Consider the following 23,055-nt stretch of genomic DNA (forward strand, 5'->3'; position numbering starts at 1 on the left):
GTGGCCTCCCCACTACCAGTGGCATCAGCCTTTTTAATCCAGTCTGAGATTAACCCTGCATTGCCTGAGGAAAGTTTAATGGCCTCTCATGAGACAGTTGCCATGCAAGACAATCCTGACTGTCCTAAGACCCACCTCTCTTTGTTTCTAGACCTATAGCTAGACTCAAGTCCCAGCAGGCCCTTAAAGGTGAGGTAAAAAGTGTGACTCATGAGAGGGTTCACTACATGTCAACGGAACTGCTTGAGCTTTCTAATTTGTACAGACAGAAGTCCAGGAAACATGTGTGGGAATGAACATTAAGAGTGTGAAATAAAGGAAGATAAAGTTAGATCAGGCTGAATTTATTGATATGGGCTCACTAAGCATAGCCTGCATTTAGTGTTACAGCTCAGAGAGTTGGAAAGGGCACCATGAATTTGTTCAGTTGGTTGGCTGAAACACGTTCTAAAAAGTGGCCCACAGTAAGTGAACTGAAAATGTCAGACTTGCCTTGGTATAATGCAGAGGAAGAAATTCAAACGCTTAGGGAGATTGTGAAATGTTAGAGTGGGTTTGTCATGCAAGACCTATCCACCCACACTGGAAGGATCCATAAAACAAACTTTCACCAGTATTGAGAGAAATAAATGTGTGAGGGGGGCCCTGGCATCCTTGAAGAGTTCTTTGATGCCTCTTCTCTGTAAGCAAGACCATCTTAAGTATGGATTTGCATGCAATGCTTCTACCAAAACTGTGATCCTGGACTTACAGAATGCCTTATCCATGGGCACAGGATTCCACAGAGTCCACACAGCATTGCTTCTGATTAAGCAACTCACTTCACAGCAAAAGAAGTATGGTAATGGGTCCATGCTCATGGAATGTATAGGCCTTATCATGTTGCCCACTATCCTGAAACAATTTGATAGAACAGTAGAATGGCCTTTGGAGAACCTAGTTACAGCACGAGCTAGATGGTAATATTTTGCAGTGCTGAGACAAGCTTCTCCAGAAGGCTGCACATTCTCTGAATCAACATCTAATATATAGATAGAGCTGTTTCTTCCATAGCAAGGACTCCTGGGTCCAGGAATAAGGGGCAGAAATGGGAATGAATTTATTCACTATTACTCCTTGTGACCCCCTAATAAAATGTTTGCTTCCTGTTCCCATTACCTTATGCTCTACTGGCCTAAAAGTCTTAGTTCCTGAGGGAGAAATGCTTCCACTAGGAGATACAACAATGAAAACTGTGCTCACTTCAGCAGCACATATACTGAAATTGGAACGATACAGAGAAGATTAGCATGGCCCCTGTGCAAGGATGACATGCAAATTCATGAAGTGTTCCATTGAAAAATAAATTAATAAAAACTGCTGCCCAGCCACTTTGAATTCCTCATGCCTCTGAATCAACAGGCAAAGAAGAGAGTTGTGGTGACTGATCAGAACTAGCAAGGGGAAATTGGACTGCTACTGCACAATGGAAGTAAGGTTGAGTATGTCTGAAATGCAGTAGAACCTGTAGGATGCTCCTCTCTACTACATGTCCAGTAATTAAAGTCAATGTAAAATTACAACAACCCAATCCAGGCAAAACTCTTAATGCTCCAGATCCTTCAGGAATGAAGGCTTGGGTCACTTGACCAGGTAAAGAACCAGCTCAGGGTCTTGCTAAAGGCAAACAAATAAAAAAAAAAAACAGGATAGTTAGTGAAAGAAGGTAGTTACAAATATCAACTACAACCATGTAAGCAGTTACATAAATGAGGACTGTTAGGAGTATTTCCCCCTTATTTTGTTAAGAAATGTTTGTGTGTGTATAGTAAATACCTTTTTCTCCCTCTCTTATTCCTTTATTATGTATTATATAATGTATTGATTTATTAACATAATATTTAAGTATTGTTCAATTTACATCATAGTATTTTTTAAGTTACAGGATGTCAAGGAGAAGAGTAAACATCAAGAACTTTACCTCCTTTTCTGGGGATTGGGTAATGCATATTCAGTTGTATGTGGGATAGTTGTATTATGTAAACTGGAGTTATGACCTTGTTATTGTGTTAATTTGGAGATTAAATATGATTTAAAGAGATGTGAATGAATGCCAAGCTGAGAAGGGATATATTTTGTTGACTAGGACAATGGGGTGCCCAGACATTTGGCTGAACATTGTTTTGGGTGTGTCTGTGAAGGGTTTATAGATGAAATTAACATTTGAATCAGTAGGGCGAGTGAAGCAGTTTGATCTCCCCAATGTTGGTGGGCCTTATCCAATGTATTGGAAGTCTAAATGAAACAAAAGATAGTATAAGGAAGAATTTTCTCTTGGTACCTGACTTTTTTTGTGATGGTGCATTGATCTTCTCCTGTACTTGGACTGGAACTTACACAGTCAGCTCTCCTGGGTCTCCAGCTTGCAGTCAGCAGATCATGGAACTTCTCAGCCTCCATAATTGTGTGAGCCAATTCCAATATCCAAAATATTATGTATTATATATACATATGTATATGTACATGCACACACACACACAGACACACAAATCCTATTGGCCTATTGGTTCTGTTTCTCTGGAGAACTCTAATACAATTATAGACATCAAAATTTGAATTTTATATAATTTTCATGAGGCATGAAATATTACTCTTGATTTTTTTCAACCACTTAAAAATGTAAAGGCCATGCTTGGCTTGTGGACCGTACAAAAATAGGCATTGACTGAATTTGGTCTGTGAGCCCAATTCACATTTTACTGACCCCTGTCAATAGAGAAACCAAAAAAAAAAAAAAAGTATCCTTTCAATTTTCTTTATCATCTGAATTCTAGACTTTAAAACAACAGAATAACTAAAGTGGTTGATAATTTTTATTACTCTACAACAAAAGTATATTTCAATCCAACTGTGAGAGAATACATTTTTTCTTCACCTTTTATTTATCCAGTGAGAATATTATTAGTCATTTTTTTTCAAATGGATATTAAATTTCACCATGGTCATGTTGTCTGGATAAGGCCAACAAATGACTAAGCATCCTCCATTTTTTTCTCTTAGGTAACAAAGAATAAAAGTATGGTTTTGTTCAACCTAATAGAAAAGGTGAAGATTCTTAACAATAAGGACACCATCATTCTCCCCATTACCCAGGCTATAAAAATAAACTGGAGTAGTGGTTCTCAAACTGTGGTGGTCCACGTTCCAAGTATTATGTGGAAATTAGTTAGAAACGCAAATGCTTGGGCCCGCCCAGGACTGGCTGAATGAGAAATTCAGCAATCTGTGTTTCAACAAGCTTTCCATATGAGTACGATGAACACTAAAGCTTAAAAATCACCAAACTCAAGGTAACACTTAAGGATCCAGATTCTTGGGGCTTCATTCCAGACCTACTGAATTGGAATCACTGATTTGTATTTTAACATGATCCAGATGATTGATATGTTGATTCATATTTGAAAGTCAGTACATTTTAGAGTTGCCATTCCTCTTTCATCCCACCACCTTATCCGTCCTATTTGCCAAGTCCTGTACATTTTACATTTGCAAAAACTTTCAAACATGATTTTTATAAGCCAAAATTCCTAGGCCCTACTTCACAATTTCACACAAAAATATATTATATGGATTGGTTACATCTCATAGAGCATATGTGGTGTGATATACATGATATGCTACCTATCTCTCTATCTGGAGACATAGTGAGGAATTCCTCTTTATAATCCTGAATCTCATGTAGCTAGTTCAACAACACAGGCATTTGGGTATCACTTATAGACTTAATCCCCTGTTCTATTTCAATTATTTTAATGATGGCTTTATAAAGTCCTCACTATCAAAAGAGTCACAAATAATTTCCAGATTAAAGTAATGCAACTCTGATCATTTCATTCTCCAATTGAAAAATTTTAACATTCAAAGCCCTCTTATTCTCCAATCAATCAAGCTATTCTACTTCCTAGTCTTTAGACACACCCTGCACATTGTGCCCTTTTGCCTTTACTCAAGCAAATCCTATCCACCAACAGTGCCCTCTCCATCAGCATCAATACAAATTCACAAAAATGTTGTATCTTCCAATTAGCCTATGCCATGTGTCAATGAAGTAATAACTAACAATTTAAAACATTTTATAGAAGCCAGCCAATCTGCTATATCTTCACATGTATTAACTAATTTAATCCTCACAACCACCTTATGAGGTAGCTACAACTATTTTCTTCACTATGCAAGAGATGAAACTTAGGGCAAGATAGGTTGAAGTGACTTTCTCAAAAATGCTTTATTAATGACACTTGTGAAGAATGGTGAGACAGACCTTTTCAAAGTCAGCTATGGAGACAGGTTTCGGGACCACTGCAGTAAGGTCTTGCAGTGGGGGAGTGAGATTGGACTCAATTCTAACTCCAATAAGGACAAGTGGGAATTTATAACCAAGAAGCAGGGTGGGGAATAATGGATGGAAAATTACTAAGAGGAAACACCAAGGATAAAGGATTTCTGGCTAAACTGACCTGATAGGATTATTGCTGAAGGCAGGTCAGGGTGATAAGATATTGAGGGTGGTCTGATACCAAGGGTGGGGGATATTCATTAATGTGACGTGTCAGGATTCTTGTTCCAACTGGATTCTACAGATGGTCTCCAACTTACAATGATTTGATTTTATGATGGTGCGAAAGCCATATGTATTCAATGGAAACACTTCCAGTTTTGAATTTTGATCTTTTCCCGGGTGAGTGATTTACAATACAAACCCGCTCCTGATGCTGGGCAGTGGCAGTGAGCCGCAGCTCTCAGTCAACCATGTGGTCACAAGGACCATGTTTAAGGTAGGCTAGGCCAAGCCATGATGTTCAATAGGTTAGGTATATTAAGTGCACTTTCCACTTGGAATATTTTCAACTTATGATGGGTTTTTTTTTTTTTTTTTGCATGGTAACTTCATCCTAAGTCAAGAAGCATCTGTACTAGAACAGAGAGGAAAGCCCAAGATCAGGCTTAGTCAAGCAGAGGACTCAGAGAAAAGCCTGATTAAAGTTTTGGTCAAAGGAGAGAGTGTGTGTCAGCCCTATCCAAGGTTACTGTCATTGAGAGGGGATTGTATTCGTACATGCCATAATTCTATTATAGTCCAAGGATCCTGGGACAAGAACTATGAGATAGTCATTTTTGTGACCCCATCACTGTATCACTACCACCTAACAATTAGTACTAGGCCTTGTGTATAGTGATTTACTAATTTTTGCTGAATTGAAGATGGCTTTATAGGATTTTCTCTTTAGTATGTTGTCATGTCTTCTTTATGCCTTAATTTGAAATAGTCTCAAAGCAAAATAAAAAACATTTCAATTTTGAGGGGGTCACATATAGATCAACGATATTTTTTAAATGCTATTTCTTCTTCTTATTTCTTTTCCTTTAGTAGTATTCTATTTTCTAAAAATCAGGTACTTGCTTCAGGCGACTGCTTTTCTTCTCTTAGTTGTAACTTGACATCTGAGAATAAAACTAAGAAAGGATTTTGCAGCCAATGCTGCAAATACAAATTTGTTAATTGTGTATTAACCAAATACAATTGCAAAGGGTTATTAAATACTCATTGTAAAGCTGTATTTTAAATGTCACGAATCCATGTCAGTAGCTGAAGGCATACAGTTTTATGTTAGATTTTAAAGTAAGAAAGATATTGTGTGTTTTTGTGAGCATAGATGTGGTTTGGTCTCTTCTATCCCTTTTGTGTGTGTGTGTGTGTGTGTGTGTGTGTGTGTCCCTGCAATCAGAAATGGTGTGAACGTGAGTATGCTGATGTGTTTGGGAAATGAGGACTATAAATTAATCTGGCCACTTTATAAGATGTTTTATATTAGACTGCAAAATTATTTCAGTTGCAAACATATTTACTGGTCACTCCCACAACCTTTTAATTCCCCTTTTCTTCCTTTTCTCCTAAGATCAGGCAATATGACCTTTTTACTTTTATGTTTCCCTAAACATTAAGATCACTAGGTAGAGCGCAAAGAAGGAAGACTGTCCTGAAGCAAGAGAAAGGAAATCCTAATACTCTTATGGGAAATTTTGGAATAGCATGTGGATAAGTACAGGACATTTCTGTGGTGGCCAAACAGATGACAACTGCTCGGCATCACCTAATCTCTGATTGGTAACCCTTAGTTTACAGGTAATGCCTGCAAGTCAAAATATTTGGAATTTGTCTTCAAGTACATACCATAGCACAATTTAACAACTGCAGCACAATAAAAGAGATTGTATTTACTTTTAAAAGTCATTGAAATATTTCTTAACATTTCACTTCTGAGTAGTGTCTAATGAAATAGTGATATCTTTGTCAACAAGCTGTGAATTTCCCTATGTCTTCTAGGAAGAATAGGTTCTGTCTGGTTAGTTGGTTTGTTCTTGTTTGAAATATCTTCATTTAGTAGCAGGGACATTGTGATTTAAAACTAATGGAGTTGGGAGGCCCAGGCAGGCAGATCACTTGAGGCCACGAGTTCTAGACCAGCCTGGCCAACATGGTGAAACCCCATCTCTACTAAAAATACAAAAATTAGCTGGGCCTGGTGGCATGAGCCTGTAGTCCCAGCTACTCAGGAGGCTGAGGCTGGAGAATGGCTTTAACCCAGGAGGCGGAGGTTGCAGTGAGCGAAGATTGTGCCACTGCACTCCGGTCTGGGTGACAGAGCAAGACTTTGTCTCAAAAAAGAAGAAGAAGAAGAAAAAAAAAATCTAATGGAGGTGTGGGTGGAGGGTAGAAGGGAACTGGCCATGTATTGATAATTTTTGAAATATGTTTCTCTGTATTCTTTATATTTGAAATTCTCCATAAATAAAAAAGTAAAAATAATAGAAGTGAAGAGAAACACTTGCTACTTTTTAGTTGAAACTAGAAATGGAAATAGGTAAAGGCACAAGTTCTGCATTCCAGTGTGCCTCCTGTGGTAGCAATAGCAAAGAAACACTGTCGCACAACAGGCTGAGTAGGAGACTGTCACAGCATCCAGTCTGCTTACCTTAATAAGAAAAACCATACATGAGCCTTAATGTTAGGGCATCAGCAACAATTGTATTCCTCAGACAGTTAATTTAGACAGAGCCCAATTCCTACTACATCTGAAAAATAAGATCAATGTCAATTTTCATGGACTAAAATTTGTTCAAGGTTTAAAAAAAATTACACCAGCAATGCCAGGTTTTTCATATATTTTTCCTAAATGACATTCAGAAATTTTACTCATATCTCTGTGGAAATCACAGTCTGCCAACTCTTTTAAATACCTATTTTTATTTTCCTTTACATAAAACTAAGGAGTTGTCAAATATCTTTCAGAAAAACAAAATGAAAAGAATTTATATGATATATATAACTGTCATGAGTCTAAGACTTTATATAGACATTTAATTATCTAGATCACTTATTTTCCTATCTTTTGTACCATTATGTTTTTCTCTTTTAAATTATTCTTTCCCCAACATGCAACATTTTAGGTTGTTCACAATTCATTGTAATCAATTTGCCATGCCATTTGATCTTCTCTCTTTTTCTCTCTTTTCTTAGCCAATTTATGAGATCAGGTTAGCCACATATGTTGAGTGTGTGGCTCTCCAAAATTATAAACCACAAATGGCATAAGTTTGAGGAATTCAGATAACTGTGGCAAACTCTAACCTCAACTGTACCCAACAAAAATGAAAAAGAAAAGGCTTTCCCTTTCTTAAGCCCCTAAAAACATTTTCATAGAAAGCAGAGTTAAAGTCATCCTGCCACTTCTTCTTTTTACCTGTGTGGGCTTTTCAAGACCTAAATTCTCTAGGTCTCATCATCTTTCTCTTTCTTTTTATTTATTTATTTTTTAGAAAAGCTATTTGCCATAGGGAAATCCATTTTTCGGATTGGATATATAATAAATACATGAGAGAATAAGGTATGCCTAAATGGGACAAACCAGAATCAATGTAAATTTTGAACCTCACCTGCAATTTTGAAAGTCCTAGTAATTTAAAAAATAGTAAATACCTTAATTTTCATGATAGCTTACTGTAAGGCTCCCTAGAGGCAATGAAAATGGGAATCTCAACAAAACGAATACTACCATACATCCTGGCTTCAGAGATGAAAACAGAGGGAGAGGATTGGCTAGTTATCAACAGAAGGGTAAGGAAAAAAAGCACAGAGAAAGAACAGACAAGGCAACAAAAGTGGCAGAACTGTAAGGGCCAATACGCATCCACTGCTTCAAGTTTTTCAGCCATGTTCCATTCTCCGAGATTTCTGGTAGTGCTTCAAGAATACTGGTCTCCAAACTCTTCCTGAAAAGGGCTAGGAATGCTTCTGCCTGAAGATCTTACCTATTCTTTCTGGGTCCCGTGATCTCCCTACATGATTGATCAACCTACTATTTCAACTTTTTCAAGCCTTTTCACAAATGTCAACTTCAGTGAGGCCTCTATTTAAAAATGAGCACCCTACGAAATCCTTTCCTCATTTCTGATTATCCCCTGTGAATTTACATCTGCCTACTCCATACCCTCAGTTTATGCCGCTTGAACACTCTTGCCGGGCGCTTCTCCTTTAAATCTTGCCTGGAAGGGGCGGAGCTATGTCCCAGGCTCACTGAGAGGCGCGTTCTCTAGGCTCCGCCCACCTACGTCTCAGCGGGCGTCCTAACGAACCCGGGATACGGTCTCTTCCTAGTCCGTTCCGGAAATGCAACTGCGTACGGGCTGGCCGCGTAATCGTGGCGTCAGCGCGCCCGCGCCGGCTGGCCGGACGCCCTAGGCTTCCGCGAGATCTTCGGTGGGGGTAAGGGTGTTTTACGCCAGGACGCTGATGCGTTTGGGTTCTCGTCTGCAGACTCTCTGGACCTGGTCACGATTCCACAATGTACCACAACAGTAGTCAGAAGCGGCACTGGACTTTCTCCAGCGAGGAGCAGCTGGCAAGACTGCGGGCCGACGCCAACCGCAAATTCAGATGCAAAGCCGTGGCCAACGGGAAGGTGAGGTTTTCCCAACGGTTGCCCAGTTGCCCGGTCACTAAATTCTGAGCAGCTGCGGGAGCTCTTCTGGCTCCCAGGACAATCTCGCTCCGTCATTTCTCTGCCTCTGCGGCGCGGAGTGCGTTTATCTATCAAAATAAGCGAGCACCTTGCCAGGTTCCGTGGGTACAAAGACGAACAACGCCATCCCCGTCGTCGAATGGCAGACAAGTAACCAGTCTTTGTAACGCAGTGAAGAAGAGAGTAAGTAGTGTGCTAAGGTAGTGCGTGGCAAGAGCCGTTCACTTGTCAAGAGGTGATGTTGGGGAAGGTTTTTCCCAGTAGCCAATGCGGAGAAAATGGGAAAGGACGTTCCAGGCAGTCAGAACCACCGTTCAGAGTGGGAGAGAGGTCAGAAGTTACAGAGATGGTGCGTGGACGTGTTTGTGGTCGTATGTGGCCGAAGTTGAGTACCTGTGCAGGAATGGCTGGGGAGGGTAGGAAGGGAACTTGTAAGTGGAAGTGAGGCGTTTAACATTTCCACTGAAAGGATGAGGAACCTTTGAAATATTTAAAATGGGAAGCTAACCTTATCAGATTTCCGTTCTGGAAACAGCGCTCTAGCAACCTCGTGGTGAATGGGTTGGATGAGGGAGGGAGACCAGAGACCAAGTACAAACCAAGTGACTGAAGATGGTTTGGACTATGGCCCGCTAGCCAAGTTCCTTCTGTTACAGCTCTCGGACTGGTTTAATCTTTCCTACAAGCTCCACTCCAGCAAGTGTTCAGTGCCTCCAAATTACCGATACTGAGTTACTTTACTTTCTACCTTTAATTCACATCTATTTCATATCACTGATTTTAGCACCTGAATTAGTTTCCTAAGGGCTGCCTTAAAAAAATCACCACAAACTGGGTAGCTTAAAATAACAGAAATTAATCGAAACATTTGCCGTTTTTTTACAACTTGTGACGTAATGACTGACCGAGAAACGGATGTTGGAAGCTTTCCAATCATATTTTTAAAAGTCTGTCTACTTTTTAATTTATAAATAATGATATCACAACTGTGAGCATGTGCACACAGCCTGTCATGATTGTTTATACTTTAATGAAGCAAAGGTCTAGCTCACATTCCGAAAAGTCGTGAAATGATGGTACAGTTTTAGTTTATTAAATATTTTCCTACAGCTATTTTGTGTAATGATTAGCGAATCTATAAAGAAAATGAGGCGTGATATATACCCTTCGTTGGATATATAAACTAAATTTAATCTAGATAGAGAAAAATGTTTTACAATTGTTTAATTCATTGAATTCATTGAACTTGTGTTGTAATTGTTGATCTAAAGGTTCTTCCGAATGATCCAGTCTTTCTTGAGCCTCATGAAGAAATGACACTCTGCAAATACTATGAGAAAAGGTTATTGGAATTCTGTTCGGTGTTTAAGCCAGCAATGCCAAGGTCTGTTGTGGTAAGTTACAGTGGTGATGAAATATAATGTCCTTTAGTTGGCTTGTGAAATGTGACCTCTTCTAAATTCCCTGTCCACTCAAGTCTTAAAAATTCACCTTAGTTACAATTAATTAGTTTTTGGCACATTATATATTTTTCAATACAGGCCTTAAATCATGAGTTGCTGTATCATATCTTCAAAAGTATTTCAAGTCTCACTTTGTGGTCAGAAAAAAATTTGAGGTCAGGTAATGTCATAAAGAAAGAAAAAAAATAAGTTACTTTCCTCTAAGTTCTCAACTAGTGAGCCATAGGACTGGGACTAGAACATAGACTACTGCTTTTCCAACTCTGTGACACCCAATAAATGTTTGAAATAATGCATTCATTCATCATTGGTAATCATATGCCCCAGCTGAAACTGATACCATAAGATTTTTTTAAGCCTTGATTAGTAGAAGCTGGAGTTTTATCTTTGGTTAAAAAGATTGTCTTATTGCTTCAGATGTATGGTTCTGAGGACCTATTTGTTTTTTGCTGGGGTGGGCAACCGTGAGGAGAAACAGGTAGCTGAGATTAAAAAGCAGAAAGATAAAAAAGGTAGAGTGGGAGGGTGTTCAAAATGTTTTTACGTTATTCTCTCACTGGTTTGTTGTGAAGACCAAATATAAAAGTATATCTTAAGTAAAAGTCTGTTAAGTTTTAAAGTTATACAGTGTGACTAGCTTACGACCCAGTAGAGAATAATTTTCTAGGAAATTATCTCCATTTTTATAGTTGAAAAAAAAATTGAAGTATGTTGAAAATATTAAGTCCATAGAATTTACAATTTTTTTTTCATCTGAGATGTCAAAGATTCAGAGAGAGTTTTAGGTATACTTGATTAGTTTATATCTTCAGATTTGGCTTGTTCTTACAAAAGAACTGTAAAATGAGGCAGTAAATTTAAGTGATCTTATCAAATGAAGAAAAAATCCTTTAATGAACTTCTTTATGGAATTTATTTTTAAATAACATGTTTATCATTGGTGAATAATTTTTTGTTTTACATAATGACAAAACTAAACTTTTAAAATACTTGAAATATTCTTTTTTCTATCATAAAATAGATAAGTGTTCATTTCATTGGTTCCAGCCAAATGATATAATGGTTAAAAGTACAGGCAGGTCTTACTTGAATTCATTCCTGTTCCTTATTAGCTGTGTGACCTAGATAAGTCAGTTAACCTCATTGATACTCAGTTTCCTTCTCTGTAGAGATAATAATACTTCACCAAGCTGTTGTAAGGATTAAAACATGATGATAGTTTCGTGCTTAGCACAGAGTCTGGCACATGGTATACATTCAATAAATGGTAGTGCTGCTTCTGCCATTCAGTTGGCAGCAGTGATCACAAATCATGGAATGGATACATGGTTATATCACAAATATGGAGTGGCTTTAGAGAGAAGGCTTATAGCCTTGCCCATGTTTTTTTGTCAATATTTTTATAAGATTGGTTAATCTGTGAACGTTTGTATTTTTCTTCCTGAATTTATCTAATTCAGAACATTTTTGATAGTCTGATTTCTAATACACACACACACACACACACACACACACACACACACACGTATTTTTAAATCCAGTGACCATAGGAAGGATTAGCCAGTGTAGGCTGGGGATAGACAAGCAAAGGATGGGAAAGAATCTTTTGGCTATGGCATTTCTGTAGTAATTCATCACAATTTGTTTTGATTAAAGAAGAATTAATGAGTATTAGTATTTTTCTGGGTAATCTCTACAAAGAAACCTTTCCATAAATAAGTTCTGTTTCACAAAATTTAACATTTAACATTTGTGACTAGATCCTGATGATATATTTTTTTTAACCCTTAGGGTACGGCTTGTATGTATTTCAAACGTTTTTATCTTAATAACTCAGTAATGGAATATCACCCCAGGATAATAATGTGAGTATGTCTGTCTAATATATTGTTTTCATTTAAGAAGACCTTTATAATCTTTTGAGTATTTTTTGGGAGGAGAGAATTGTGAGAGAGAGAGAGAGAGAGAACTGACTTCCTAATACAGGGTAATTTAGACTTGAATTCTATTTTTTTTTGTTTATTCAGAACTTGAGATCTCTATTTACCTGTACTTCAGTAATTCTGATGGCATCTGAACTTCAGCTTGTCCAGATTCAAATTTTGTTTTTCTCAAATTAGCTACTTCTCTAACATCTCTTCCTATTAGACACCTTTGTTCTTCCAGTTGTTCAGACTGAGAATCATTTATAGTGGCCCCTCCCACATCCAGTCAGTTTACGGATCCTATAGCTTCATACTCATTTCAGTTGAACAAAGGTCTGTTGTTGCTGCTCTCTGCTGAGCGCTGTGTCTATCATTAAAAATGAAATTAGTATGAAACTCATCAAAGAGTTTGCTCTCAATGACATTGTACCTGTTTTCTCTTTTTTGATTCCCATTTCCACCAGTCAAGATTAGGCCCTTGATCTCACTGCCAACTGTTTTTTACAGTAGCTTTCTTACTGTTATCTCATACTGAAGAGCATGAAGTGGCCAGGTGAATTTCACAAGTTTGTCCCTTAAATAATAGTCCCTTATTCAGATGCCCTTAGAGACTTCTGCCGATGGCCTTCCACAATGTTCCTTTAACCTACTTTTCTTCCCATACTTACATGGTACATATGTGGGTACTGCTTTATTTTTAACTCTTCCATCTACATTATACAAAGTACTCTTATTCCTCAGTTAATTTGTTTTTCCAGATATTTAGGTTGTACTGCATAACACTGTCATTGAGTCAGTGATGTTTGAATGCCATGGCAATATTGGTTTGACCTAATTTTATAGTTGTCTTACGTCTCCTAATGAAGTGTGAACAGGAAGTGTCTTTTAAAAAACAATTCTTGCAATGTCTAGCAGTCACTTTTGAATATTAGGCAATTGTAGAATATACTTTTAGAAATAAATTATTTAGATACTTCTCAAAGTATATGCATGTTCTTCCACCCCACCCACCCCCTGCCTCCTGCCTCCTTATTTTTTCCTCTAGGCTCACTTGTGCATTTTTGGCCTGCAAAGTAGATGAATTCAATGTATCTAGTCCTCAGTTTGTTGGAAACCTTCGGGAGAGTCCTCTTGGACAGGAGAAGGCACTTGAACAGATACTGGAATATGAACTACTTCTTATACAGCAACTTAATTTCCACCTTATTGTCCACAATCCTTACAGACCATTTGAGGGCTTCCTCATCGACTTAAAGGTAAACTTGATGTAAAATAAACTAATACTACATTCTCCTTTCCTATTCTTTAACAAAAGAATCCAAAATTTTAAAACTCATAATCATCCTTGTTGTTATAGCATGGATACAATACCTGTGGGTCTGGCCTGGTCATCTAGGGCAGTTGTTTTCAAACTTCAGTGGGCCTCATCAGTCATCTGGAGAAATTGTTAACTGAGATTGTTGGGTGGGACTTACAGAGTTTCTGATTTAAGTGATCTGCAATCTCATTTAAGTGATCTTCATTACATCCAGGGATGTAATGAAGACCATTGAGAGTTTAGAACGGTGCTTACTATAAAGGCTTAAGATAACTCTTCTAACTTTGAATTATATTGTCATGGATCTGGGCCTGATTTAAACCATAAAAAATTCTTAAACTAGAAGATTGCTAAGTGACTTATATTTTTAGAGGTTTGTGAACTTAAGTCACTATGTAAGCATCAATAATATACGTAAACAAACATTGACAAAAGCAACTTTTTAAAGTTGTTTTGTTTGGCTCTAAAAGAGAAGTTGGATAGTCTGAGTCGAATCAAATCAGGAATTGGTTCATTCATATTAGATCAGTGGCTCAATTTGGGTACCTTCTATGTGCCAAACTTTGTGCTTGAGGATGTAACCAGAAATAGGACAGGAACAGTCTCGACTTTTGTGAACCTTACAATCTAAAGGTTTTAGACAATCATATATCCAGTGTGCTCAATGATACAGAGGGGAAAATATATTTTAGAGGGAGATAACAGATTAAGGGGTAAGGAAAACATTCTGAGAACGTATCATTTAAAATAAAATTCAGAGTAGGAATAGGAGAGAGAAGAACATTCCAATCAGAGACTTCCCTGGTAAAAAGCTCAAATTCAAGAAACCATTCCGTGCTGAAGAGCCTGAACAGAGCCTAGCAATGCAGGGGGAAGAGATCACAGACAGCTGCTGCCAAGAGAGGAAGGCAGAGTCTAGACTGTGGAGACAATGTTACAGATTTTGAATATAGCAAAGAGAAGCTAGTGAAAGGTTTAAATTTAGAGAGTGGCATGATTAGATTTGCAGCTTTAAAAGATCATGTTGGCAACCTTATGGATCAGGTATTTATCGCGCATCTGTATGTGTCAGGCATAACGTGGAGAATGGATTAGAATAGATTAAGTCAATAACAGGGTACCGTTAAAGGAGTCCAAGCAAAAGATAGTGCTGGGCTTCACTCGTATGAAGGTTGTGGATACAGAAAGAGCTTCCTGGGCTTCAGAGATACAGGATGAGTATCCCTTATCTAAAAAATTTGGGACTAAAAGTACTTGGGATTACACTTTTTTTTTTTTTGATTTTGCAATATTTGCATTGTGCTTACTGGTTGAGCATCCCAAATCCAAAATCTGAAATGCTCCAATGAGAATTTCCTGAGTGTCATGTCAGTGCTCAGAAAGTTTCAGATTTTGGAGCATTTCGGATTTTGAATTTTTTGGATTTGTGATGCTTAGCCTGTAGTTAGGTAGAATCAATAGAACATGAGGATTGATTGCATATAGAGATGAAGACAGAGGAAGAACCCCCAGGGTTCTGACTGGGTGAGAGTTTTTTTGTTGTTGTGTTTTGTTTTATGGAAGAGACTGATGCACATTTAGATACTGAGGCAAAGAGCTAGTAGTGAGAGCAAGATGAAATACAAAATAGTCTCTTTGGAGTAAGATAGAAGGGGTTGGCATGGGATTTGGAAGCAAGGTATAAGAACTGGCCTTAGAGGGAATAATAGCTCTTTCTCTTAACAGTGGAAAAGGGGAAATTATGGGTTAGGATACTGTTATGCCTCAGGATTTGGTGTTGACAGGAAATAGCGCCTTTCTTTGGTAAGAGATAGTTTTCTGAGAGTGATGGAGTTTCTGAGAATTATCAAAGACATTAAGACAGATGGAAAATATTTTTGCAGTCACTGAAAAATAGGAGAGTCAATTGTCTGTGGAAATACTATGGTTGCTTGGCAGTGTTTAAGAGCCTTGCTGAGGTCAATGAACATGAGTTTATAGTAACATTACCAGACTTCTGCTTGTATGGTTTTCTCTGGCAGCCCTCAGAAATCTTGGTATAGTTGCAAAGCGAAAGTTTGTTGGATTCAACCACTGTTCAATTTCTGGTTTTGCCAGAAATTTGTTGGCAGCATATTGGGGCAGGGAATTCAGGAGAGAAATGAGGACCAGAGGACACTGGTGAGTGGGAGCAAGTAGAGGGATAAGTGAGCAAAGGTTCAGAGGAGGGAGAACAGCTGTGAAGTAAATGAGTAAATATATTAGAAAGGGAGGCATTGTGGTCAGAGTAGTGGGTCTGAATTTCTCATATCACAGGTGAGGCATTTTTGCACAATTGACTCTGAATATTTTGTTTCAGAGTGTAGAAAAGCTTTCTTAGTGCTTTAGGTGTTGAATATGGATATCTGAGGACTTAGGATTTATGGTTTATTTTATAGGGTATGAAGAACTGTCAGGAAATAGGAGGTCTTCCACATTTCTTGGGCATACTCTAAAACTTTTTCTGTGGGAATTTGAAGTCTAGTGTGTTCTAATCAAATCGAGATTCATTTTTATTTACTTCTTTCTGAAAGCAAATTTTAAATAGAAGGAATTTCATATAAAAATAAGGTGTATTCCTAAATGTGGCCTTACATTTGAATCACCTGGGTTGCCTGAGAGAAGCATTTACCTGGGAATATGTATTTATTGGCCCTACTTTAGACTCAATGGAATCTCTAAGAGCTTCCCTTCCCTCCCCTTCCTACTCAGGTGGAAAAGGACCAAGAGAAGGGATTAATGTAAATTGAGGACAGTGTCAATTACTGTGCTAGGAACTTTAGACATGTTATAGCATATATTTCTTAATAGGAGTTGTGTAATTTTTAAACTGTTGTTATACTCCATTTAAACCCTCAGAAATGGTAACATTTGCAAACTTTCTTTCTAGACCCGCTATCCCATATTGGAGAATCCAGAGATTTTGAGGAAAACAGCTGATGACTTTCTTAATAGAATTGCATTGACGGATGCTTACCTTTTATACACACCTTCCCAAATTGCCCTGACTGCCATTTTATCTAGTGCCTCCAGGGCTGGAATTACTATGGAAAGGTATTAATTAGTTTTTTAACTTAGGTCAAATTCAGTCACTGGGTTTATTTATTCATAGAATCATTTCTGGACTGTAATCTTTAATATTCCTTGTGGCTGGGATGGTTGGTGAAAAGAAGAAATGAAATTGCCTTTTGAGGAAATCTTTAAACATCATGAAAAATACTGTTAAACTAAGAGGATACATTTAGGATTAAAGTAGAAGTAAACCAGGTGATCCTTGAAAGACTGATATAGCTATCAGTATATGACAAATTTAGAAGTTCCTGTGAACTGGTGAGCAACTTGAGTGCAGCAAATGTCTGCCTTGTTTTATCTTTATTCCCCTTCTGTAGAGCATGTATGACACGTGGAAGTTAAATATTGTTAACTAACTGAAGCACAAGCTAGCGGCCAATTAGACATTTTTAGTTTCTGTATTAAGTTTCTCAGTTTATGACCTTTGAGGTTCTGCTTGATTTCATTCCTAGAAATAGCTGAGGAAGAAAGATGATAAAACTTCCTAAAGTTAATTAAAACTATTTTACATGATTATAATCCCTTATCCATAATTTCAGAATCCATTGATAAGGTGGCAGCAAATAGAGCAGATTGTATTTAGTTTTTATTTCACTTAATAGGAATATTTGTGTTCCCTTGCAGAAATCTTAATATTCCTGATTACAGACATCACTTGGGTATTTCACATTTCATAATATATACACCAGATAACTTTTCTAAGACATGAATACTTATTAATAAGAATTTCGCAACACATCTGCATCTAGGATAAGGGATTGTAGGTTTATATTTTATTTATGATATGCCTCTTCTCTGCAAACTTAGCTCACCAACTGTATATAAATGTATACGTTTAATCCCAAAGTGATTTATATCTCCACTTATTTACTAAGCAAACATTTATTAGATACCTTCTATGTACTACTATGCACTGTACTACACTTTAGGAGTATGAATAAGATAAATCTCTGTTAGGAAAGATAGTCATGTAAATTACTGATGTATATGGAGTTAAGATGTGGACTTCCATTAATTTTGTGGGGGTTGGGTGGTTATTTTTTTTGAGACAGCATCTCACTCTCACCCAGGCTAGAATGCAGTGGCACAGTCATAGCTCATTGCAGCTTCAACCTCCCAGCCTCAAGCGATCCTCCTACTTCAGCTTGCTGAGTAGCTGGGACCACAGGCACACACCACCACACCTTGGCTAATCTTTTTGTTTTTTTGTAGAGTTGGGGTTTCCCTATGCTGCCTAGGCTCATCTCAGTCACTCCTAGACTCAAGTAGTCTGCCTAGGCCTCCCAAAGTGCTGGGGTGACAGGTGCACACCACCATACCTGGCCTGCAGACTTCATTCTGTAAGGGAACAAAAGTCCTCTTTTCCACAATTCAGATAACCAAAAGTTTGATTAATCTTGAAGCATTGTATATAGTGCATCTATAAATTCTTCAGTGAAGGTCCAAATGAATTTATTTCATCTTAGAAGTTTAGTTCATTATAATTCCAGGAAGGCAAAATTGAAATTGCCATACCTTTGGCTCCTTGCAAATTTAATAGGCTTTCGTAACATTCCCAGAGACTAGACATTGGGCCTTTTTTTTTTTTTTTTTTTCCTTTAGGGAAATGCTTTCCAAACGTTTTTAACTTACAGCTGATTTACAGGCAAATTTTTGGGATATGTGGAAATGAGCTTTACATTTATTGCTGATTTCAAAAGGGAAAGCCCCTGTGCTGTTGTCATAGTCTGGATAATGCCTCAGATTATTAATCATAGGATTATTACCATTATTTCTGGGTTTTCTTCTCTTTCTTGCAGATTTAGAGCTTTATTTTTGCTACTTTAGGTATTCTTATTTGCCTGTGGATTTTATTAAAACACCACAATATTATAAGTTCAAATTCAAAATTGAGGTTAAGAGTTGCTGACTTCACAGAGATAATGAGTCTAGTCAGCCAACTCTTAGCACCAAACCTATGACCCTTATGCTTAAGAAATCAAAAGGAAATGAAGAGTAAAAATAAAGGAAGATGACAAAAATGGGAGGAATTTTAGGTAGGAGAGGGAAAGGAAAAAACTAGTTATTTTGAATTACTGGTAGCCGGAAATGGATTAGTTGTCAGGAGATTTCCTGATTTTCAGATCCAAAATTTATTCCCACAGTAGATGATGATGATGTAATATCAAACAGTTATCAAAACTTTATAATAAAATTTAAATAAATCTGGATAAAGACAGCAACAAGAGTTCTTAAAGCATTGCTTTCTATTTTTCTAACTATTACCCCCAAGAGAAAAATAAGTTTTTTGCATTTGTGTTTGAAAAACTATTTAACATTTTGAGAATCTGTTCATTTCGCCTTTTATCAATCATAGGTCAAGTTCAGGTATGTAAAACTTCTGAGTAACTGAAATTTTAATATAGAAATTATATTTTCATACTGTCAGTGGCTCTGAGAAAAACAGGTAATTTGGGTTTTATATCACATTGATAAGTAAGTTTAACACCTTTGATTTGGACTTGATGCAAATAAGATGCAATAGATTTATAAAGCATTAGGTGATAGTCTTGTTGGTTTGAATGTCTGTTACTCCACAGAAGTGCAACTATAGATAAAATGGCTTTCATATTAAGGGAATAGAGAATCCTTACTAGTGCCAGATTCCATTTTTGCTGCTTCCTAGCTTTATTACTTTGGGCAAGTTACAAGATCATGACTTGTTCATCCCTGTAACTCAGATTCCTCATCTGTAAAATAAGGTTAGCCTTATTGGGCTTCTATATTAAAAGATATAAATGTTATAAGTACTGGCTATTACTGTTGCTTTCATACTATTTTCCCTCTGAAAGGTACCTGAATGTCACTAAACTTGAACAATAAACATCTTTTAATGTAAGTGGTAATAAATCCTTAAAACATAGGAGTTACAGATTATACATTCATAAATTTAAAATTTTTTTAATTGCCTTTGATGAGGATGGAGGAAAATAATTTATGATGTCATGTTTTCTCAATGTGCTGTATGTTTTCAATAGATTTTTTTTTCTTTTCTTTACTAGTTATTTATCAGAGAGTCTGATGCTGAAAGAGAACAGAACTTGCCTGTCACAGTTACTAGATATAATGAAAAGTAAGTAAAAGAGAACACTTTACAAAATGTTCTTCCAATACAAAGCTCCTTTCTAAATAAATCTCTTGGTGTTTAACTAGAAATATAACATAGATTTTTGTTTAGATTTCTTTTCATTGAATTACTGTATTATGGAAGCATGAAAGACACATTGGTCTAGAACAAATAGAAGGTATATAGAAGGAAGTAGTGTTCATTTATATAGAACTTATGCAAAGAGTGAAAATAGAGTCAGATTTAGAAAGGATTTAGAGATTGACAACAGGATCCTTTTAAAGAATAAAGAAACATACTAGGCACTGAAAAAGATGTAATGGGAAATAACTTAAGGATAATGTTTAAATTTGGAACTTCTATTTTGTAGATAAATTATTTTTTTAAGAGAAAGGTAGAAGGAGATTTGACACACTCAGAGAAGGCACTGTTAAGACAGCAGAGAAAGATTTAAAGATGCTTGCCTTGAAAATTGGAGTGATGTGGCTGCAAGCCAAAGGAAGCTGGCAGCCATCGGAAGCTGGAACAGGCAAGGAATGGATTCATCCCTGGAGCCTCCAGAGAGAGTATGGCCCTTCTAGCACCTTAATTTTGGCACAGTGAAACATTTCAGACTTTTGGGCTCCAGAACTATGAGAGAATACACTTCCGTTGTTTTAAGCCACCACTTTTGTGATAATTTTAATAGCAATGTCGGGAAACTAATACAGCCCTGCGTAACCAAGACTTATCCAGCCCAAAAAGTCATTAGTGCTGGTGTTGAGAAACCCTGTCATTAGTGCCGGTGTTGAGAGTTAAGTAGAATCTCTACTTTACTTATTGGCTGGATTAGCCAGCATTCTCCATTCTTGACCGTGGCACACTTGGTCATGGCTGCTAAGCTACTCTTTGGGGTTAAAAGTCGATCATGTTTGTTTCCAAACCTTCTTGTGTAAATTGTTCTTGTTAATTAAATGTGTATTGTAATTAAATATTAAACCAGTAGAATATAAGATTGAAATATTGATCTTCGATGACAGTAAATGGGCATACATTTTATATATTTTGTGTTTTAAAATTTAAGATGCTTCAGGGCATCTATGTATCATTTCTTGATTCTCTGCTCGAAGTGATCCTGAGGGCTTCCTTCTTTGAGAATGATGGCTGTGATTTATGAATTATAAACTGTAGGTCTTTAGTTATACCACTAGGGGGTTCACTTTAAAAGCTAATTGTGATTTGACTATAGCTGTTAGGATCATAGAATTTAGTAGGTAAAGGTCTTATTCCACTGTACTCATTTCATAGCTTAGTTTTATTACTGATTTCTTCTCAATACCTTTATTTTGCTCCACTTATTTTAAAATGAAATAAAAACAGCTCTTCATAAAACACTCAGAAGTTTAATGCTACTAAGATATTTGTAATTTTTGGAACATAGATACTGTCCTAAGGGTGTTGAGTTACAAGTATTAATTCAGTTAAAAATACTGCTTTGTTTGCATTGTGAAATAGGTCAGTAGTGTAGTCATTTGGATCACATGGCTGGCTAATAGTAATAATAAGCCCATTGGATCTCTCATCATTCCCCTAATCTTGAAATTTGTATTCTTTGGTTTATTACAGTTGAATAACAAGATCAGCTAGAGGATGTTTTTGCAATTATAAAGTTACTGATATAGTAGTTTGCTTTTAACCTAAAGTGGACATTTTTGTATAGGGTTTGCGTTTTGTTAAAGCAAAGGATTATTAACAAATTTTTACTGAGCATCCTCCCTTTATTGCATGTTGTGTAATAACAGTTTCCTTTGAAAACAGGAAGTATATTCTTGGCCCACTGTCTATGGAATAGAATACTACGAAGATGGTTGGTGATAGAGAACAAAACATGTTCACTAAATCATTTAGGGATTTTTTTTTTAAGTCTTAAAACTGAACAAGAAGTGACCCCAGTAGGATTTGCCAAAAATTAATACTAGATTATACAGTGTGCTTTATGCTGTATATGATATGGGCTAAACAGCAGAGAGCCATAATTACTTGAACTAAACATACAGTGCTTATTGGATTTTAATGTAGAATGAAATGCAGAATGATGCAAATCCTGAGAATAACCATGTCATTTGAAGAGTGTTGTTTCCTATGACAAAATGGAAAAGTAACCAGCTCCCTTACTATGAGAAGGAGGTTTGCTTATTCAGTTTAAATTCTTTTTTTGTATCCACATAGGCATGAGAAACTTAGTAAAAAAGTATGAACCACCCAGATCTGAAGAAGTTGCTGTTCTGAAACAGAAGTTGGAGCGATGTCATTCTGCTGAGCTTGCACTTAACGTAATCACGTAAGTTAATGTGACAGTGTTAATCAAGAGACATAACTGCTATCCAGTCCAACTGGTTCGTAAATCATTTTATTGGTGTTTGCTCATTAGAGGAAAGCTGACTGATCCATTAAATCAGATTTTCTTTATTGAATGGACATTTCTAATGAGATTAAGGTAATAGTTCGGCATTCACTGTGCAGTTCTGATCCTGCTGTGACTCATATGTTCTTTGGCTTGCAGGCCCTGTCCTGTTCTGTTACTTCTCATGGGATTTCAGGGGTCAGGGTCTTCCTAAGGAATCCTTTTACCTTTTCCTATCCTTTTAATCTTTTGTCTCTTTGAAGTTGTGATATCTGGTCTGAGGAAGAAATATGCTCTTCCAGACTTCTGTTAGCTAGAGTAGAGAAAGTTGGCATACTTCTTTTTTTTTTTTTCTTTGAGATGGAGTCTCGCTCTATTGCCCAGACTGGAGTGCAGTGGCGCGATCTCAGCTCACTGCAAGCTCTGCATTCCAGGTTCAGGTCATTCTCCTGCCTCAGCCTCCTGAGTAGCTGGGACTACAGGCGCCCTCCACCATGCCCAGCTAATTTTTTGTATTTTTAGTAGAGACGGGGTTTCATCGTGTTAGCCAGGGTGGTCTCAATCTCCTGACCTCATGATCCGCCCACCTTGGCCTCCCGGCATACTTCTTTCAGTGACAAACTTTATAGTGACCACAAAGCCAATAGGAAAAGAGGCCGTTTAATTTCTTCTTGTGGCTAGCCATAAGAACACCTTTAATGTCTCTTGATT

The 23,055-nt window shown here is 37.1% G+C and overlaps 1 protein-coding gene and 1 non-coding gene across 9 annotated transcripts in view; both read left to right on the forward strand.

Annotated features, from left to right (window-relative positions):
* The first annotated feature begins 1,234 nt into the window (after positions 1–1,234).
* On the forward strand, positions 1,235–1,341 carry LOC112439873 (U6 spliceosomal RNA). The gene has a single exon (XR_003028106.1). It is a non-coding gene; the product is annotated as a U6 spliceosomal RNA (small nuclear RNA).
* Positions 1,342–8,648: 7,307 nt separating this feature from the next.
* CCNH (cyclin H) overlaps positions 8,649–23,055 on the forward strand; it is a 36,958-nt gene continuing 22,551 nt past the window's right edge. For 5 of the 8 annotated variants that reach the window (XR_008625348.2, XM_008976367.4, XM_034959836.3 and 2 more), the window contains exons 1-7: positions 8,653–8,999; positions 10,331–10,453; positions 12,314–12,387; positions 13,493–13,703; positions 16,674–16,837; positions 19,897–19,967; positions 22,170–22,281. Coding sequence is in view for 5 of the 8 variants with exons in the window: in XM_008976367.4 (XP_008974615.1) it covers positions 8,883–8,999; positions 10,331–10,453; positions 12,314–12,387; positions 13,493–13,703; positions 16,674–16,837; positions 19,897–19,967; positions 22,170–22,281 (872 nt within the window). In the remaining 3 variants the exon portion in view is untranslated. Of the gene's footprint in view, positions 9,000–10,330; positions 10,454–12,313; positions 12,388–13,492; positions 13,704–16,673; positions 16,838–19,896; positions 19,968–22,169; positions 22,282–23,055 lie in introns of all 8 variants that reach the window. The other 3 variants (XR_008625350.2, XR_008625349.2, XM_003822788.6) reach the window with 2 other exon arrangements.

The sequence above is a fragment of the Pan paniscus genome, chromosome 4 (assembly GCF_029289425.2).
Source record: "Pan paniscus chromosome 4, NHGRI_mPanPan1-v2.0_pri, whole genome shotgun sequence".
NCBI classification, from domain to species: Eukaryota; Metazoa; Chordata; class Mammalia; order Primates; family Hominidae; genus Pan; species Pan paniscus.